Here is a 19,889-nt window from a genome sequence, read left to right on the forward strand (position 1 = left end):
AGGACTAGAGTATGTGTTAGTACTAGAGTATGTGTTAGTACTAGAGTATGTGTTAGTACAAGAGCATGTGTTAGTACTAGAGCATGTGTTAGTACTAGAGCATGTGTTGGTACTGAGTGTGTTAGGACTAGGGTATGTGTTGGTACTAGAGCATGTGTTAGTACTAGGCATGTGTTGGTACTGGGCATGTGTTAGTACTAGGTATGTGTTGGTGCTGGGTGTGTGTTAGTACTGGGCATGTGTTGGTACTAGGTGTGTGTTGGTACTGGGCATGTGTTGGTACTGGGCATGTGTTGGTACTAGAGTGTGTTGGGACTGGGGTATGTGTTGGTACTGGGCATGTGTTAGTACTAGAGCATGTGTTGGTACTAGAGCATGTGTTAGTACTAGGCATGTGTTGGTACTGGAGCATGTTAGTACTAGAGTGTGTGTTAGTGCTGGGCATGTGTTGGTACTGGAGCATGTGTTAGTACTAGGTGTGTGTTAGTACTAGAGTGTGTGTTAGTACTAGAGCATGTGTTGGTACTAGAGCATGTGTTGGGACTTGGTGTGTGTTAGTACTGGTGCGTGTGTTAGTACTAGGTATGTGTTAGTACTGAGCATGTGTTGGTACTAGGTGTGTGTTGGGACTAGAGCATGTGTTGGTACTGGAGCATGTGTTAGTACTGGAGCATGTGTTGGGACTGGGCATGTGTTAGTACTGGGCATGTGTTGGTACTGGGTGTGTTAGTACTAGGTGTGTGTTAGTACTAGAGCATGTGTTGGTACTGGAGCATGTGTTAGTACTAGGTGTGTGTTGGTACTGGGCATGTGTTGGTACTGGGCATGTGTTGGTACTGGGTGTGTGTTGGTACTGGGCATGTGTTGGTACTAGAGCATGTGTTGGTACTGGGTGTGTTGAGTACTGGGGCATGTGTTGGTACTGGGCATGTGTTCGTACTAGAGCATGTGTTGGTACTGAGTATGTGTTAGTACTAGGCATGTGTTGGTACTGGGCATGTGTTAGTACTAGGTATGTGTTAGGACTTGGTATGTGTTGGTACTGGGCATGTGTTAGTACTGAGCATGTGTTAGTACTAGAGCATGTGTTGGGACTTGGTGTGTGTTGGGACTAGAGTGTGTGTTGGGACTGGGCATGTGTTGGTACTAGCGCATGTGTTAGTATTAGAGTATGTGTTGGGACTTGGTGTGTGTTGGTACTAGGGCATGTGTTAGTACTAGGTATGTGTTAGGACTTGGTGTGTTAGTACTAGAGCATGTGTTAGTACTAGAGTATGTGTTAGGACTTGAGTATGTGTTAGTACTAGAGTATGTGTTAGTACTAGAGCATGTGTTAGTACTAGAGCATGTGTTAGTACTAGAGTATGTGTTAGTACTTGGTGTGTGTTAGTACTAGAGTATGTGTTAGTACTAGAGCATGTGTTAGTACTAGAGCATGTGTTAGGACTTGAGTATGTGTTAGTACTAGAGCATGTGTTAGTACTAGAGTATGTGTTAGTACTAGAGCATGTGTTAGTACTAGAGCATGTGTTAGTACTAGAGTATGTGTTAGGACTTGAGTATGTGTTAGGACTTGAGTATGTGTTAGTACTAGAGTATGTGTTAGGACTAGAGTATGTGTTAGTACTAGAGTATGTGTTAGTACTAGAGCATGTGTTAGTACTAGAGCATGTGTTAGTACTAGCGTATGTGTTAGTACTAGAGTATGTGTTAGTACTAGAGTATGTGTTAGGACTAGAGCATGTGTTAGTACTAGAGCATGTGTTAGTACTAGAGTATGTGTTGGGACTTGGTGTGTGTTAGTACTGGGCATGTGTTAGTACTAGAGTATGTGTTAGGACTTGAGTATGTGTTAGTACTAGAGCATGTGTTAGTACTAGAGTATGTGTTAGGACTAGAGCATGTGTTAGTACTAGAGCATGTGTTAGTACTAGAGCATGTGTTAGGACTTGAGTATGTGTTAGTACTAGAGCATGTGTTAGTACTAGAGTATGTGTTAGTACTAGAGCATGTGTTAGTACTAGAGCATGTGTTAGTACTAGGTGTGTGTTAGTACTATGGGTATGTGTTAGTACTAGGCATGTGTTAGTACTGAGTATGTGTTAGTACTAGAGCATGTGTTGGGACTAGAGTATGTGTTGGGACTTGGTATGTGTTGGGACTAGAGTATGTGTTGGGACTAGAGTGTGTTGGGACTGAGTATGTGTTAGTACTAGAGTATGTGTTGGTACTAGAGTATGTGTTAGTACTAGAGCATGTGTTAGGACTAGAGCATGTGTTAGTACTAGAGTATGTGTTAGTACTAGAGTATGTGTTAGTACTAGAGCATGTGTTAGTACTAGAGTGTGTGTTAGTACTGGGCATGTGTTAGTACTAGAGCATGTGTTAGTACTAGGTATGTGTTAGTACTGGGCATGTGTTGGTACTGAGCATGTGTTAGTACTGGGCATGTGTTGGGACTGGGCATGTGTTAGTACTAGAGTATGTGTTAGTACTAAGTACTAGAGCATGTGTTAGTACTAGAGCATGTGTTAGTACTAGAGCATGTGTTAGTACTAGAGCATGTGTTAGTACTAGAGTATGTGTTAGTACTAGAGTATGTGTTAGGACTAGAGTATGTGTTAGGACTAGAGTATGTGTTAGGACTAGAGTATGTGTTAGTACTAGAGCATGTGTTAGTACTAGAGCATGTGTTAGTACTAGAGCATGTGTTAGTACTAGAGTATGTGTTAGTACTAGAGTATGTGTTAGGACTAGAGCATGTGTTAGTACTAGAGCATGTGTTAGTACTAGAGCATGTGTTAGTACTAGAGCATGTGTTAGGACTAGAGTATGTGTTAGTACTAGAGCATGTTAGGACTAGAGTATGTGTTAGTACTAGAGCATGTGTTAGTACTAGAGTATGTGTTAGGACTAGAGTATGTGTTAGTACTAGAGCATGTGTTAGTACTAGAGCATGTGTTAGTACTAGAGTATGTGTTAGGACTAGAGTATGTGTTAGTACTAGAGCATGTGTTAGGACTAGAGTATGTGTTAGTACTAGAGCATGTGTTAGTACTAGAGCATGTGTTAGTACTAGAGTATGTGTTAGGACTATTGTGATGGGTCATACTACAGGCTGTACTCATTGTTATGGGTCATACTACAGGCGGTACTCATTGTTATGGGTCATACTACAGGCGGTACTCATTGTGATGGGTCATACTACAGGCTGTACTCATTGTTATGGGTCATACTACAGGCGGTACTCATTGTTATGGGTCATACTACAGGCGGTACTCATTGTTATGGGTCATACTACAGGCGGTACTCATTGTTATTGGTCATACTACAGGCGGTACTCATTGTGATGGGTCATACTACAGGCGGTACTCATTGTGATGGGTCATACTACAGGCTGTACTCATTGTTATGGGTCATACTACAGGCGGTACTCATTGTGATGGGTCATACTACAGGCGGTACTCATTGTTATGGGTCCTACTTCAGGCTGTACTCATTGTTATGGGTCATACTACAGGCGGTACTCATTGTTATGGGTCCTACTACAGGCTGTACTCATTGTTATGGGTCATACTACAGGCGGTACTCATTGTTATGGGTCATACTACAGGCGGTACTCATTGTTATGGGTCATACTACAGGCTGTACTCATTGTTATGGGTCATACTACAGGCGGTACTCATTGTTATGAGTCATACTACAGGCGGTACTCATTGTTATGGGTCATACTACAGGCTGTACTCATTGTTATGGGTCATACTACAGGCGGTACTCTTTGTTATGGGTCCTACTACAGGGTGTACTCATTGTTATGGGTCATACTACAGGCGGTACTCATTGTTATGGGTCATACTACAGGCGCTACTCATTGTTATGAGTCATACTACAGGCGGTACTCATTGTGATGGGTCATACTACAGGCGGTACTCATTGTTATGGGTCATACTACAGGTGGTACTCATTGTGATGGGTCATACTACAGGCGGTACTCATTGTTATGGGTCATACTACAGGCGGTACTCATTGTTATGGGTCATACTACAGGCTGTACTCATTGTTATGGGTCATACTACAGGCGGTACTCATTGTTATGGGTCATACTACAGGCGGTACTCATTGTTATGGGTCATACTACAGGCGGTACTCATTGTTATGGGTCATACTACAGGCGGTACTCATTGTGATGGGTCATACTACTGGCGGTACTCATTGTTATGGGTCATACTACAGGCGGTACTCATTGTGATGGGTCATACATACTACAGGCGGTACTCATGGTTATGGGTCATACTAGATGATAGGTAGATGGATAGGTAGAAAGATGGATAGGTAGATGGATAGATAGATAGGTGGATAGATAGAATGATAGATAGAATAATAGATCGATAGATAGATGATCAATCTACCTATCTATCTATCGATAGAACGATAGATAGAGGTAGATGGGTAGATAGAACGATAGAATGACAGAGGTAGATGGATAGAGGTAGATAGAACGATAGATAGAACGAGAGATAGAACGAATGATGGATCGACAGATAGATAGATAGATGATGGATCGACAGATATAGATCGATAGTTAGATCAATAGATAGATATAGATAGATCGATCAATTGATAGATCAATAGATATAGATAAATTAATAGACAGATCGATAGATTGATCAATAGATACATCATTGATATATAGATAGAGATACATTGATAGACAGATCGATAGAGATACATTGATAGACAGATGGATAAATAGATCAATAGATGTTTCACCTCTACAAAATAAAAGCACGGCAGCAGCGTTACGCTGTCCTTGGTCTCGTTCCCGCCTTTCAGTCGCTCCTTAGCGCGAGACATCCCGAGCGGCCGGTGGTCTCTCCCGTTGCCGGGCGACAGGCAGCTGTACTTGATTCCCGTCGTAATTTTGACGAGATTCCTGCGGACTCCGGTTCCTCCAGGCCCCTAGCGGTTCCCCAGACCCTAACGGCAGGTCTCCATGGCCGGCGAGGTGAGCTGCAAGTGTCGGCGCCTACTAATGGGATGTGACCGCGGACGCCTCTAAAATGCGTTTTTTGTGGGGGCTTCAAAAAAGTGTGCCGGCGCCAGGCTGTCACTGTGTCCCCGTGAAGTGTTCTCCCTGTGAGCCGACATTCAAGCACATCCTTCCGCGGACCAGGGAGCGGGCTACTCCGCCACCATGTACCAGGGAGAATGTTCCTCCGCCACCCCGCTGCGATGCTCCTCAATCACTCCTCCGCTCCGCGGCAGCCAGCAGGTGAGCGGCGGTAAGCTAGCCACAATCAGCTTCTGGTTTCCGGTCGGATTTTCAAAATAAAAAGCCACTCCACTGTTTCTCAGTTTCCTGTCCTCAATACTTCCCCTTGGTATGTAAAGAACATGTTTACACGCATGTGTAATGCTGTCATCGCTTTATTTACAGAGGAATGTAACTTTTACATTTGATGGTAGAATGATACTAAATCAATAATAACCCCATCTGGTCTATAGCGGCTAATTCCCACAAACTTGACGCAGCAGCAGGTGCCAGGCAGCTAGCGACGGAGGAGAAGAGATCCACTAATGACGTCTCACTCTGCACCAAATGAATGTATGTCACTTGAGCTGCGTAAAGTCCCCGGACCTCTCTGTGCATTGTTCTCTTTGTAAACGGTTACAGGGGCACTGCTTTGGGGGTGGCTAAGGTAATACACCTTAATACTTGTCTTGGAATGGACTGAAATGTGTCTGTTGCACTACATTCTTTAATGAAATAAGTGTTAAATAGTAATTGTATTAATTATATTTCAATTTTAGATCATTTTTCATTTCTCAGTCGAGTTCCCATGCAGGTGTTGAGATTGGACAACGTTTAACAAATGTGAACTTGTTTTTTTTGATTTGGTAAAAGTAAAATGAGTTCTTTTGGAGGGCTGAAAGCAGTGTTGGTCTTATAAAAAGGTTCCTTCTGGTCCCCATCGCTCCGGAGGCCCGTCTTATCCATTCTCCATGGGCCTGTATACTGAGAACCGGTAACTCTGCTGGCCGTCACCAGCAGCTCGTTCTGCTGCTGTTGATTTAGTTGACTTCAACCCGGCGGGTCGGGCATGGATTTCACCAACAGAGTGATACTACCAACCATTAGACAACCTTTGGGGGGAAACCAAAACGGATCGATTGGCGTGACGTCAGAAGTGTGCTAAAAACCTACTTTCCGCACGCGGAGGGCGCATGAGCGTGCGCGTGCATGTCAGTACAACAGAGCCATGCTCGTGGTGGTATGTGGGACGCTGAGCCTCAAGGACCCCCGGCCGTGGGGAGGTCTCAGGCCCCGCCTCCAATACGGTGTCATGTGTCCTACACCACCTGTCAATCACCTGCTGCCATCACATGGTCATTCAGGGGATATGGCCTGTGTACATTATTCTCTGTATTAAGAGAAACATCCTTGTGTTTTAATTTATGATCTACATTTATAATCTACATTTATAAGGATCTATTTCATCAAAACAAACAGAACACCTGAGATCACATTAATGCTGGTGTTTAGTTCATGTCTCTGCATTCAAGATTCAAGATTCAAGATTCAAGATGTTTTATTTGTCACATACACACACAGGGTGTGCAGTGAAATGAAAGTGGCAATGCTCAGCAGGAATGTGCAAGGGCAACAAGTACACTATTTACAATAAAAAAAAACCACAATATTTACAGTAAGTGTGTGTGTGTGTGTGTGTGTGTGTGTGTGCCTAAGAGGGGCAGTTGTGTGGGTCTATGTGGGGGTCCTGGTGAGGTCGGAGTTCACAATCCTGATGGCCTGAGGAAAGAAACTCCGTCTCAGTCTCTCTGTTCTTGCAGCGTGACTACGGAGGCGCCTGCCTGACCGCAGCAGCTGAAACAGTCTGTTGTTGGGGTGGTGAGGATCCTTCATGATCCTGCCGCTCTGGTTCTGCACCTCCTGGTGTACAAGTCCTGCAGGGTGGGGAGTGTAGTTCAATAGTGCGCTCAGCCAACGCACTACTCTCTGCGGGGCCTTCCTGGCCTGAGCGGAGCAGGTGCCAAACCAGGCTGTGATGCTTCCCGTCAGGACGCACTCTACAGCTCCAGAGTAGAAGGACTGAAGGATCCTCTGGGAAACTTTAAATTTCCTCAGCTGCCTGAGGTGGTAGAGGCGCTGCCTTGCCTTTCTCACCAGAGTGTCTGTGTTCGTTGACCATGTCAGATCCTCGGTGATGTGGACTCCCAGGTATTTATACCCGCTCACCCTCTCCACAGTAGTCCCGTTAATCCCCAGTGGTGAGTACGTCCTCTGTTGTTGTACCCTCCTAAAGTCCACAATCAGCTCCTTAGTTTGGTGACATTCATGATGAGGCTGTTGTCCTGGCACCAGAGTGACAGATCAGCAACTTCCTCCAGTGACCAGGTGAACAATAGATGTCATGTGACCAGGTGAACAATAGATGTCATGTGACCAGATGAACAATAGATGTCATGTGACCAGGTGAACAATAGATGTCATGTGACCAGATGAACAATAGATGTCGTGACCAGATGAACAATAGATGTCATGTGACCAGGTGAACAATGCTTACAGGACAGATACCATATAGTCATGTGACCAGGTGAACAATAGATGTCATGTGTACCAGATGAACAATAGATGTCATGTGACCAGGTGAACAATAGATGTCATGTGACAGATGAACAAGGATGTCATGTGATCAGGTGAACAATAGATGTCATGTGACCAGATGAACAATAGATGTCATGTGACCAGATGAACATTAGATGTCATGTGACCAGGTGAACAATAGATGTCATGTGACCAGATGAACAATAGATGTCATGTGACCAGGTGGAACAATAGATGTCATGTGACCAGATGAACAATATTATGTCATGTGACCAGGTGAGCTAATAGATGAACAATAGATAGATGTGACCAGGTGAAACCAGACAATAGATGTCATGTGACCAGATGAACCAATAGATGTCATGTGACCAGATGAACAATAGATGTCATCATGACTAGATGAACAATAGATGTCATGTGACCAGGTGAACAATAGATGTCATGTGACTAGATGAACAATAGATGTCATGTGACCAGGTGAACAATAGATGTCATGTGACCAGATGAACAATAGATGTCATGTGACCAGAGTGAACAATAGATGTCATGTGACCAGATGAACAATAGGATGTCATGTGACCAGATGAACAATAGATGTCATGTGACCAGATGAACAATAGATGTCAGTGTGACCAGATGAACAATAGATGTCATGTGACTAGATGAGACAATAGATGTGTCATGTGACCAGATGAACAATAGATGTCATGTGACCAGATGAACAATAGATGCTTGCGGTGTGACCAGGTGAACAATAGATGTCATGTGACCAGATCAGGAACAATAGATGTCATGTGACCAGATGAACAATAGATGTCATGTGACTAGATGAACAACAGATGCTCAGTGTGACCAGATGAACAATAGATGTCATGTGACCAGATGAACAATAGATGTCATGTGACCAGATGAACAATAGATGTCATGTGACCAGGTGAACAATAGATGTCATGTGACCTTTAGATGAACAATAGATGTCATGTGACCAGGTGGAATTTCAATAGATGTCATGTGACCAGATGAACAATAGATGTCATGTGACCAGATGAACAATAGATGTCCATGCGGACCAGATGAACAATAGATGTCATGTGACCATGAACATAGAATAATAGATGTCATGTAACTGAATGACCACAATAGATATGACCCAGATGACCAGATGAACAATAGATGTCATGTGTGACCAGATGAATAATAGATGTCATGTGACCAGATGAACAATAGATGTCATGTGACCAGATGAACAATAGATGTCATGTGACTAGATGAACAATAGATGTCATGTGACCAGGTGAAGTGTAATAGATGTCCATGTGACCAGATGAACAATAGATGTCATGTGACCAGATGAACAATAGATGTCATGTGACCAGATGAACAATAGATGTCATGTGACCAGATGAACAATAGATGTCAAAAATGATGATGAACAATAGATGTCATGTGACCAGATGAACAATAGATGTCATGTGACCAGATGAACAATAGATGTCATGTGACTAGATGAACAACTGAATGTCATGTCACGACCAGATGAACAATAGATGTCATGTAGCCATTGAACAATAGATGTCATGACATGAGACCAGATGAACAATAGATGTCCGCTAATGTGACCAGATGAAACAATAGATGTCATGTGACTAGATGAACAATAGATGTCATGTGTACCAGATGAACAATAGATGTCATGTGACCAGATGAAATATAGATGCGACAATAGATGTCATCTTGTGTGAACAATAGATGTCATGTGACCAGGTGAACAATAGATGTCATGTGACCAGATAGTGTGAATGTCGTGACCAAGGTGAACAATAGATGTCATGACCAGATGAACAATAGATGTCATGTGACCAGATGAACAATAGATGTCATGTGACCAGATGAATAATAGATGCTGTGACCAGACACAGATGTCATGTGACCAGATGAACAATAGATGTCATGTGACTAGATGAACAATAGATGTCATGTGACCAGGTGAACAATAGTCATGTCATAGACCAGATGAACAATAGATGTCATGTGACCAGATGAACAATAGATGTCATGTGACCAGATGAACAATAGATGTCATGTGACTAGGGTGAACAATAGATGTCATGATGTATGACCCGATGAACAAAGCTGGATGTCCAGTGACTAGAGATGAACAATAGATGTCTTGTGATGTGACCAGATGAATAATATGTCATGTGACCAGATGAACAACAGCTGCCATGTGACCAGATGTACAATAGATGTGATGGCACCCGATGAACAATTGATGTCATGTGAGCAGATGAACAATAGACAGATGTCATGAGACCAGATGAACAATAGATGTTCTGGTGACCAGATGAACAATAGATGTCAAGAGACCAGATAACAATAGATGTCTTGTGACCAGATGAATAAAGTCATGTGTGACAGGTGAGACAATAGATGTCATGTGACCAGATGAACAATAGATGTCATGTGACCAGATGAACAATAGATGTCATGTGACCAGATGAACAATAGATGTTATGTGACTAGATTAACAATAGATGTCATGTGACCAGATGAACAAGGATGTCTTGTGAATTCAGGATGAACATAGATGTCATGTGACCAGATGAACAATAGATGTCATGTGACCAGATGAACAATAGATGTCATGGGACTAGACAGGTGAACAATAGATGTCATGTGACCAGATGAACATTAGGATGTGATCAGGAACAATAGATGTCATGTGACTAGATGAACAATAGATGTCATGTGACCAGATGAACAATAGATGTCATGTGACCAGATGAACAGATGTCTTGTGATAGACAGATGAACAAGAGATGTCAGATGAGACCAGATGAACAATAGATGTCAAGTGTGACCAGATGAACAATAGATGTCCAGATGTCATGACCAGGTGAACAATAGATGTCATGTGACCAGATGAACAATAGATGTCATGTGACCAGATGAACAATATGTCATGATGAACACAGATGTCATGTGACCAGATGAACAATAGATGTCATGTGACCAGATGAACAATAGATGTCATGTGACCAGATGAACAATAGATGTCATGTGACTAGATGAACAATAGATGTCATGTGACCAGATGAACAATAGATGTCATGTGACCAGGTGAACAATAGATGTCATGTGACTAGATGAACAATAGATGTCATGTGACCAGATGAACAATAGATGTCATGTGACCAGAAAATAGATGTCATGATGAACAATAGATGTCATGTGACCAGATGAACAATAGATGTCATGTGACTAGATGAACAATAGATGTCATGTGACCAAGGTGAACAATAGATGTCATGTGACCAGATGAACAATAGATGTCATGTGACCAGATGATGTAATAGATGTCAGCTGCGTGACCAGATGAATGGTAATAGATGTCATGTGACCAGATGAACAATAGATGTCATGTGACCAGATGAACAATAGATGTCATGTGACCAGATGAACAATAGATGTCATGTGACCAGATGAACAGACAGACAGATGTCATGTGACCAGATGAACAATAGATGTCATGTGACCAGATGAACAATAGATGTCATGTGACCAGATGAACAATAGATGTCATGTGACCAGGTGAACAATATATGTCATGTGACCAGGTGAACAATAGATGTCATGTGACTAGATGAACAATAGATGTCATGAGACCAGATGAACAATAGATGTCATGTGACCAGATGAACAATAGATGTCATGTGACCAGATGAACAATAGATGTCATGTGACCAGATGAACAATAGATGTCATGTGACCAGGTGAACAATAGACAATGTCATGTGACTGACCAGGTGATGAACAATAAGATGTCATGTGACCAGATGAACAATAGATGTCATGTGACCAGGTGAATAATAGATGTCATGTGACCAGATGAACAATAGATGTCATGTGACCAGGTGAACAATAGATGTCATGTGACCAGATGAACAATAGATGTCATGTGATCGGTGAACAATAGATGCTGCGACCAGATGAACAATAGATGTCATGTGACCAGATGAACAATAGATGTCATGTGACCAGATGAACAATAGATGCTGGGTGTGACCAGGTGAACTAATGAATGTCATGTGACCAGATGAACAATAGATGTCATGTGACCAGATGAACAATAGATGTCAGTGTGACCAGATGAACAATAGGGATGTCATGTGATTCAGATGAACATAGATGTCATGTGACCAGATGAACAATAGTCATGTGACCAGGTGAACAATAGATGTCATGTGACCAGATGAACAATAGATGTCATGACCAGGTGAACAATAGATGTCATGTGACCAGATGAACAATAGATGTCAGTACCAGATGAACAATAGATGTCATGTGACCAGATGAACAATAGACATGGACAGATGAACAATAGATGTCATGTGGACCAGGTGAACAATAGACATGTGACCAGATGAACAATAGATGTCATGTGACCAGATGAATAGATGTCATGTAAAACCAGGTGAACAATAGATGTGACCAGATGAACAATAGACAGACCAGATGAATGTAATAGCGATGTCAGTGTGACCTGGTATTGAATAATAGATGTCATGTGACCAGATGAACAATAGATGTCATGTGACCAGATGAACAATAGATGTCATGTGACCAGATGATCAATAGATGTCATGATGAACAATAGATGTCATGTGACCAGATGAACAATAGATGTCATGTGACATCAGATGAACAATAGATGTCATGGACCAGGTGGACAATAGACATGTGACCAGATGAACAGTGTGACCAGATGAACAATAGATGTGTGACCAGATGAACAATAGATGTCATGCACTGATGACCAATAGACAAGGTGATGAACAATAGATGTCATGTGACCAGATGAACAATAGATGTCATGTGACCAGATGAATAGAGATGTCATGTGACCAGATGAACAATAGATGTCATGTGGACCAGATGAATAATAGATGTCAGACAGAGATGAACAATAGATGTCATGTGACCAGATGAACAATAGATGTCATGACCAGATGAACAATAGATGTCATGTGACCTGTGATGAATGGCAATAGATGTCATGTGACCAGATGAACAATAGATGTCATGTGACCAGATGAATAGATGTCATGTGACCAGGATGAACAATAGATGTCATGTGACCAGATGAACAATAGATGCTGGCCAGGTGAACAATAGATGTCTGACCAGATGAACAATAGATGTCATGTGACCAGATGAACAATAGATGTCATGTGACCAGATGAACAATAGATGTCATGTGACCAGATAAACAATAGGATGTCGCACTAGGTGAAGACCAGATGAACAATAGATTTCATCAGTGATCAGATGAACAGATGTCAGGACCAGGTGACCAGATGAATAGATGTCATGTCACAGACTAGATGAACAATAGATGTCATGTGACCAGGATGAACAATAGATGTCAGTGTGACTAGATGAATAGATGTCATGTGACCAGATGAACAGATGTCATGTGACCAGGTGAACAATAGATGTCATGTGACCAGATGAACAATAGATGTCATGACCAGGAACAATAGATGTCATGACCAGATGAACAATAGATGTCATGTGACCAGATGAACAATAGATGTCATGTGACCAGGTGAACAATAGATGTCATGTGACCAGATGAACAATAAGATGTCATGTGACCAGATGAATAATAGATGTTCATGTGACCAGATGAACAAGTTAGATGTCATGTGCATCAGATGAACAATAGATGTCATGTGACCAGATGAACAATAGATGTCATGTGACTAGATGAACAATACATGTCAGTGTGACCAGATGAACAATAGATGTGACCAGATGAACAACAGAGTTGTCATGTAAACAGGGTGAATAATAGATGTCAAGTGTGACCAGGAACAATAGATGTCATGAGACCAGATGAACAATAGATGTCATGTGACCTGATGGTGAACATAGATGCTGCGTGACCAGGATGAAACAATAGATGCTCATGTGATTCAGATGAACAATAGATGTCATGTGACCAGATGAACAATAGACAGACCAGATGAACAGATGTGTGACCAGATGAACAATAGATGCTGGTGTGACCAGATGAACAATAGATGTCATCCAGGTGAACAATAGATGTCATGTGACCAGATGAACAATAGATGTCATGTGACCAGATGAAACAATAGATGTCATGTGACCAGATGAACAATAGATGTCAGAACAGAACAGACAGACCAGATGAACAATAGATGTCATGTGACCAGATGAATAGATGTCATGTGACCAGTGAACAATAGATGTGACTAGATGAACAATAGATGTCATGTGACCAGATGAACAATAGATGTCATGTGACCAGATGAACAATAGATGTCATGTGACCAGATGAACAATAGATGTCATGTGACCAGGTGAACAATAGATGTCATGTGACCAGATGAACAATAGATGTCATGTGACCAGATGAACAATAGATGTCATGTGACAGATGAACAATAGACAGTTGTCATGTGATCAGATGAACAATATCATGTGACCAGATGAACAATAGACAAGGTGACTAGATGAACAATAGATGTCATGTGACCAGATGAACAATAGATGTCATGTGACCAGATGAACAATATGATGTCATCCTCCCAGAACAGATGAACAATAGGCGTCATGTGACCAGATGAACAATAGATGCTGCAAGTGTGACTAGGTGAACAGACAGTCATGTGACCAGATGAATAATACAGATGTCATGAGACCAGATGAACAATAGATGTCATGTGACCAGATGAACAATAGATGTCATGTGACTAGATGAACAATAGATTGCGTCAGATGAACAATAGATGTCATGTGACCAGATGAACATGTGATTCAGATGAACAAATAGATGTCATGTGACCAGATGAATAATAGATGTCATGTGACCAGATGAACAATAGATGTCATGTGACCAGATGAACAATAGATGTCAGTGATTAGGTGAACAATAGATGTGACCAGATGAACAATAGATGTCATGTGACCAGATGAATAATAGATGTCAAGTGACTAGATGAGATGTACGAACAATAGATGACCAGATGAACACAGATGTCATGTGACCAGATGAACAATAGATGTCATGTGACCAGATGTAACAATAGATGTCATGTGACCAGATGAACAATAGACATGTGACTAGAAGGAACAATGAAGACCAGATGAATAGACAACAGGGACCAGATGAACAATAGATGTCATGTAACAATAGATGTCTTGCAGTAATAGATAGTTCATGTGACCAGATGAACAATAGATGTCATGTGACCAGATGAACAATAGATGTCATGACCTGACTAGATGAACAATAGATGTCATGTGACCAGATGAACAATAGATGTCAGTGGACCAGATGAACAATATCATATGACCAGAATGAACAATAGATGTCATGTGACCAGATGAACAATAGATGTCATGTGACCAGATGAAACAATAGATGTCATGTGACCAGGTGAACAATAGATGTCATGTGACCAGATGAATAGATGTCATGTGACCAGATGAATACGCACGATAGATGTCAATAGATGTGGACCAGATGAACAATAGATGTCATGACCAGATGAACAATAGATGTCATGACTAGTGTCACCAGATATGACCATGAACAATAGATGTCATGTGACCAGATGAACAATATGATGTCATGTGACCAGATGAAACCAATAGATGTGACCAGGTGAACAATAGATGTCATGTGACCAGATGAACAATAGATGTCATGTGACTAGATGAACAATAGATGTCATGTGACCAGATGAACAATAGATGTCATGCAACTAGATTAACAATAGATGTCATGTGACCAGATGAACAATAGATGTCATGTGACCAGATGAACAATAGATTGTCATGTGACCAGATGAATAATAGATGTCATGTGACCAGATGAACAATAGATGTCATGTGACCAGATGAACAATAGATGTCATGTGAATTCAGATGAACAATAGATGTCATGTGACCAGATGAACACAGATGTCAAGGTGAGACCAGATGAATGATGTCATGTGACTGTCAGGAACAGGTGAACAATACGTCATGAGACCAGATGAACAATAGACATTGCGACCAGATGAACAATAGATGTCATGTGACCAGGTGAACAATAGATGTCAAGTGTGACCAGATGAACAATAGATGTCATGTGACTAGATGAACAATAGATGTCATGTGACCAGATGAACAGATGTCATGTGACCAGATGAACAATAGTCATGTGACCAGATGAATGATGTCATGTGTACCTAGATGAACAATAGATGTCATGTGACCAGATGAATAGATGTCATGTGACCAGATGAACAGATGTCATGTGACCAGATGAATAAGTTAGATGTCATGAGGACCAGATGAACACAGATGTGCATTCAGATGAACAATAGATGTCATGTGACCAGATGAACAATAGACAGATGTCATGTAACCAGACAGAACAATAGATAGTCATGTGACCAGATGATCAATAGATGTCATGTGACCAGATGAACAATAGACAGTCATGTGACCAGATGAATAATACTTTAATAGATGTCATGTGATCAGATGAACAACTGATGTCATGTGACCAGATGAACAGATGTCATGTGACCAGATGAACAACAGATGTCATGTGACCAGATGAACAATAGATGTCATGTGACCAGATGAACAACAGATGTGACCAGAATAGATGTCATGTGACCAGTGAACACATAGATGTCATGTGACCAGGAACAATAGATGTCATGTGACCATTGATGGGTAGATGTCATGATCGTAAACCAGATGAACAGATGGACCAGGATGAACAATAGATGTCATGTGACCAGATGAACAATAGATGTCGTGACCAGGTGAACAATAGATGTCATGTGACTAGATGAACAATAGATGTCAGACCAGATGAACAATAGATGTCATGATGACTAGACAACAATAGATGTCAGATCCAGATGAACAATAGATGTCAGACCAGATGAACAGATGTCATGTGACCAGGAACATGTCATGAACAGGTGAACGCCGGAATAGATGTCATGTGACCAGATGAACAATAGATGTCATGCGGACCAGATGAACAATAGATGTCATGTGACCAGATGAACAATAGATGTCACGCGACCAGATGAACAACAGATGTCATGTGACCAGATGAACAATAGATGTCAGAGATTTGGCTGAACAATAGATGCACGATCACTAGATGTCATGTGACCAGATGGAATAATAATAGATGTCATGACCAGGTGAACAAGGATGTGACCAGATGAACAATAGATGTCACGACCAGTTATTGAACACTAGATGTCACGCATCAGATGAACACAGATGCTGTGACCAGGTGAACAATATGCTGCGACCAGATGAACAATAGATGTCAAGTGACCAGATGAACAAGGATGTCATGTATCAGATGAAATACTAGATGCCGGTGACTGGTGATGAACACGATGCACAAGGAACAATAGATGTCATGCGACCAGATGAACAATAGATGTCATGACCAGATGATCAATAGATGTCATGTGACCAGTGAACAATAGATGTCAGGACCAGATGAACACCAGATGTCATAATTGTATTTTGAACAATAGATGCCATGACCAGGTGAACAATAGATGTCATGACCAGGTGAACAATAGACAAGAGACCAGATGAACAATAGATGTCATGACTAGGGATGAACACTAGATGTCATGTATTCAGGTGAACAATAGATGTCATGTGACTAGATGAATAATAGATGTCATGTGACCAGATGAACACTAGATGTCATGTGACCAGGATGAACAATAGATAAACAGACCACATGAACACTTGATGTCATGTGTGACCAGATGAACAATAGATGTCAGGAGACCAGATGAAATAATAGATGTTACAGACCAGATGAACAATAGATAAACAGACCACATGAACACTTACGTGACCAGATGAACAATAGATGCTTATGTGACCAGATGAATAATAGATGTCATGTGACCAGTGAACAATAGATGTCATGAATTCAGATGAACAATAGATGTCATGAGACCAGATGAACAACATGTCATGACCAGATTAGATGTCATGTGACCAGATGAACAATAGATGTCATGTGACAGATGAACAATAGATGTCATGTGGCCAGGTGAACAATAGGTAAACAGATATGAACAATAGATGTCATGTGACAGATGAACAATAGATGACATGTGACCAGGTGAACAATAGATGTCATGTGACCAGATGAACAATAGATGTCATGTGACCAGATAAACAATAGATGTCATGTGACCAGGTGAACAATAGATGTCATGTGACTAGATGAACAATAGATGTCGTAGCGACCAGGTGAACAATAGATGTCATCAACATTAATGAACAATAGTGTCCATGTGACCAGGTGAACAATAGACCAGATAGACAATAGATGTCATGTGACCAGATGAACCAATAGATGTCTTGTGACCAGATGAACAATAGATGTGTGTGACTGAATGAACAATAGATGTCATGTGACCAGATGAACAATAGATGTCCATGTGACTAGATAGACAATAGATGTCATGTGACCAGGTGAACAATAGATGTCATGTGACTAGATGAACTTATTAGATGTCATGTGACCAGGTGAACAATAGATGTCATGTGACCAGGTGAACAATAGATGTCATGTGACCAGGTGAACAATAGATGTCATGTGACCAGATGAACAATAGTGTCATGTGACCAGATGAACAATAGATGTCATGTAACTAGATAGACAATAGATGTCATGTGACCAGATGAACAATAGATGTCATGTGACCAGATAGACAATAGATGTCATGTGACCAGATGAACACTAGATGTCATGTGACCAGATGAACAATGAATGTCATGTGACCAGATGAACAATAGATGTCAATGGCAGCCAGATGAACAATAGATGTCATGTGATGAGGATAATAATGTGACCAGGTAGACAATAGATGTCATGTGACGATGTCTGGCATGTGACCAGGTAGACAATAGATGTCATGTGACCAGATGAACAATAGATGTCATGACTGAATGAACAATAGATGTCATGTGACCAGATGAACAATAGATGTCATGTGAACAGATGAACAATAGATAATCATAATGAATGAACAATAGATGCTCATGTGACCAGATTGAACAATAGATGTCATGCTTGACCAGGTGAACAATAGATGTCATGTGACCAGATGAACAATAGATGTCATGTGACGAGATGAGACAATAAGATGTCATGTGACCAGATGAACAATAGATGTCATGTGACCAAGATAGAACAATGTCATGTGACCAGATGAACAATAGATGTCATGTGACCCAGATGAACAATAGATGTCAGATGAACAGCCAGATGTCATGTGACCAGATGAACAATAGATGTCATGTGACCAGATGAACAATAAATGTCATGTGACTAGATGAACAATAGATGTCATGTAGATGAACAGCCAGATGTCATGTGACTAGATGAACAATAGATGTCATGTGACCAGATGAACAATAGATGTCATGTGACCAGATAGACAATAGATGTCAGCATAGCATTAGAGTGAACAATAGATGTCATGTGACCAGAAATGAACAATAGATGTCATGTGACAGAATGAACAATAGATGTCATGTGACCAGATGAACAATAGATGTCATGTGACCAGATGAACAATAGATGTCATGTGACCAGATGAACAATAAGATGTCATGTGACCAGATGAACTTAATGTATGTCATGTGACCAGATAGTTTTTCAATAGATGTCATGTGACCAGATGAACAATAGATGTCTGTGACCAATAGATGAACAATAGATGTCATGTTAGAATGAACAATAGATGTCATGTGACCAGATGGAACAATAGATGTCATGTGAGCCAGATGAGACAATAGATGTCATGTGAACGGATGAACAATAGATGTCATGTGACCAGATTGAACAATAGATGTCATGTGACCAGATGAACAATGGATGCCATCATGTGACAGATGAACAATAGATGTCATGTGACCAGATGATGAACAATAGATGTCATGTGACCAGATGAACAATAGATGTCATGTGACTAGATGAACAATAGATGTCATGTGACCAGGTGAACAATAGATGTCATGTGACCAGGTGAACAATAGATGTCATGTGACAGATGAACAATAGATGTCATGAGACCAGATGAACAATAGATGTCATGTGACCAGATGAACAATAGATGTCATGTGACCAGATGAACAATAGATGTCATGTGACCAGGTGAACAATAGATGTCATGTG

The 19,889-nt window shown here is 41.1% G+C and overlaps 1 protein-coding gene across 1 annotated transcript in view; it reads right to left on the reverse strand.

The window, feature by feature from the left end:
- The window catches only part of LOC130198103 (phospholipid phosphatase-related protein type 4-like), a 51,087-nt gene extending 46,233 nt beyond the window's left edge, over nucleotides 1-4,854 (reverse strand). Inside the window, exon 1 of the mRNA XM_056421190.1 lies at nucleotides 4,771-4,854. Within this exon, the coding sequence (XP_056277165.1) occupies nucleotides 4,771-4,854 (84 nt within the window). The remainder of the gene's footprint in view (nucleotides 1-4,770) is intronic.
- Nucleotides 4,855-19,889: the final 15,035 nt, after the last annotated feature.

Source organism: Pseudoliparis swirei, chromosome 8 (assembly GCF_029220125.1).
Source record: "Pseudoliparis swirei isolate HS2019 ecotype Mariana Trench chromosome 8, NWPU_hadal_v1, whole genome shotgun sequence".
NCBI lineage: Eukaryota > Metazoa > Chordata > Actinopteri > Perciformes > Liparidae > Pseudoliparis > Pseudoliparis swirei.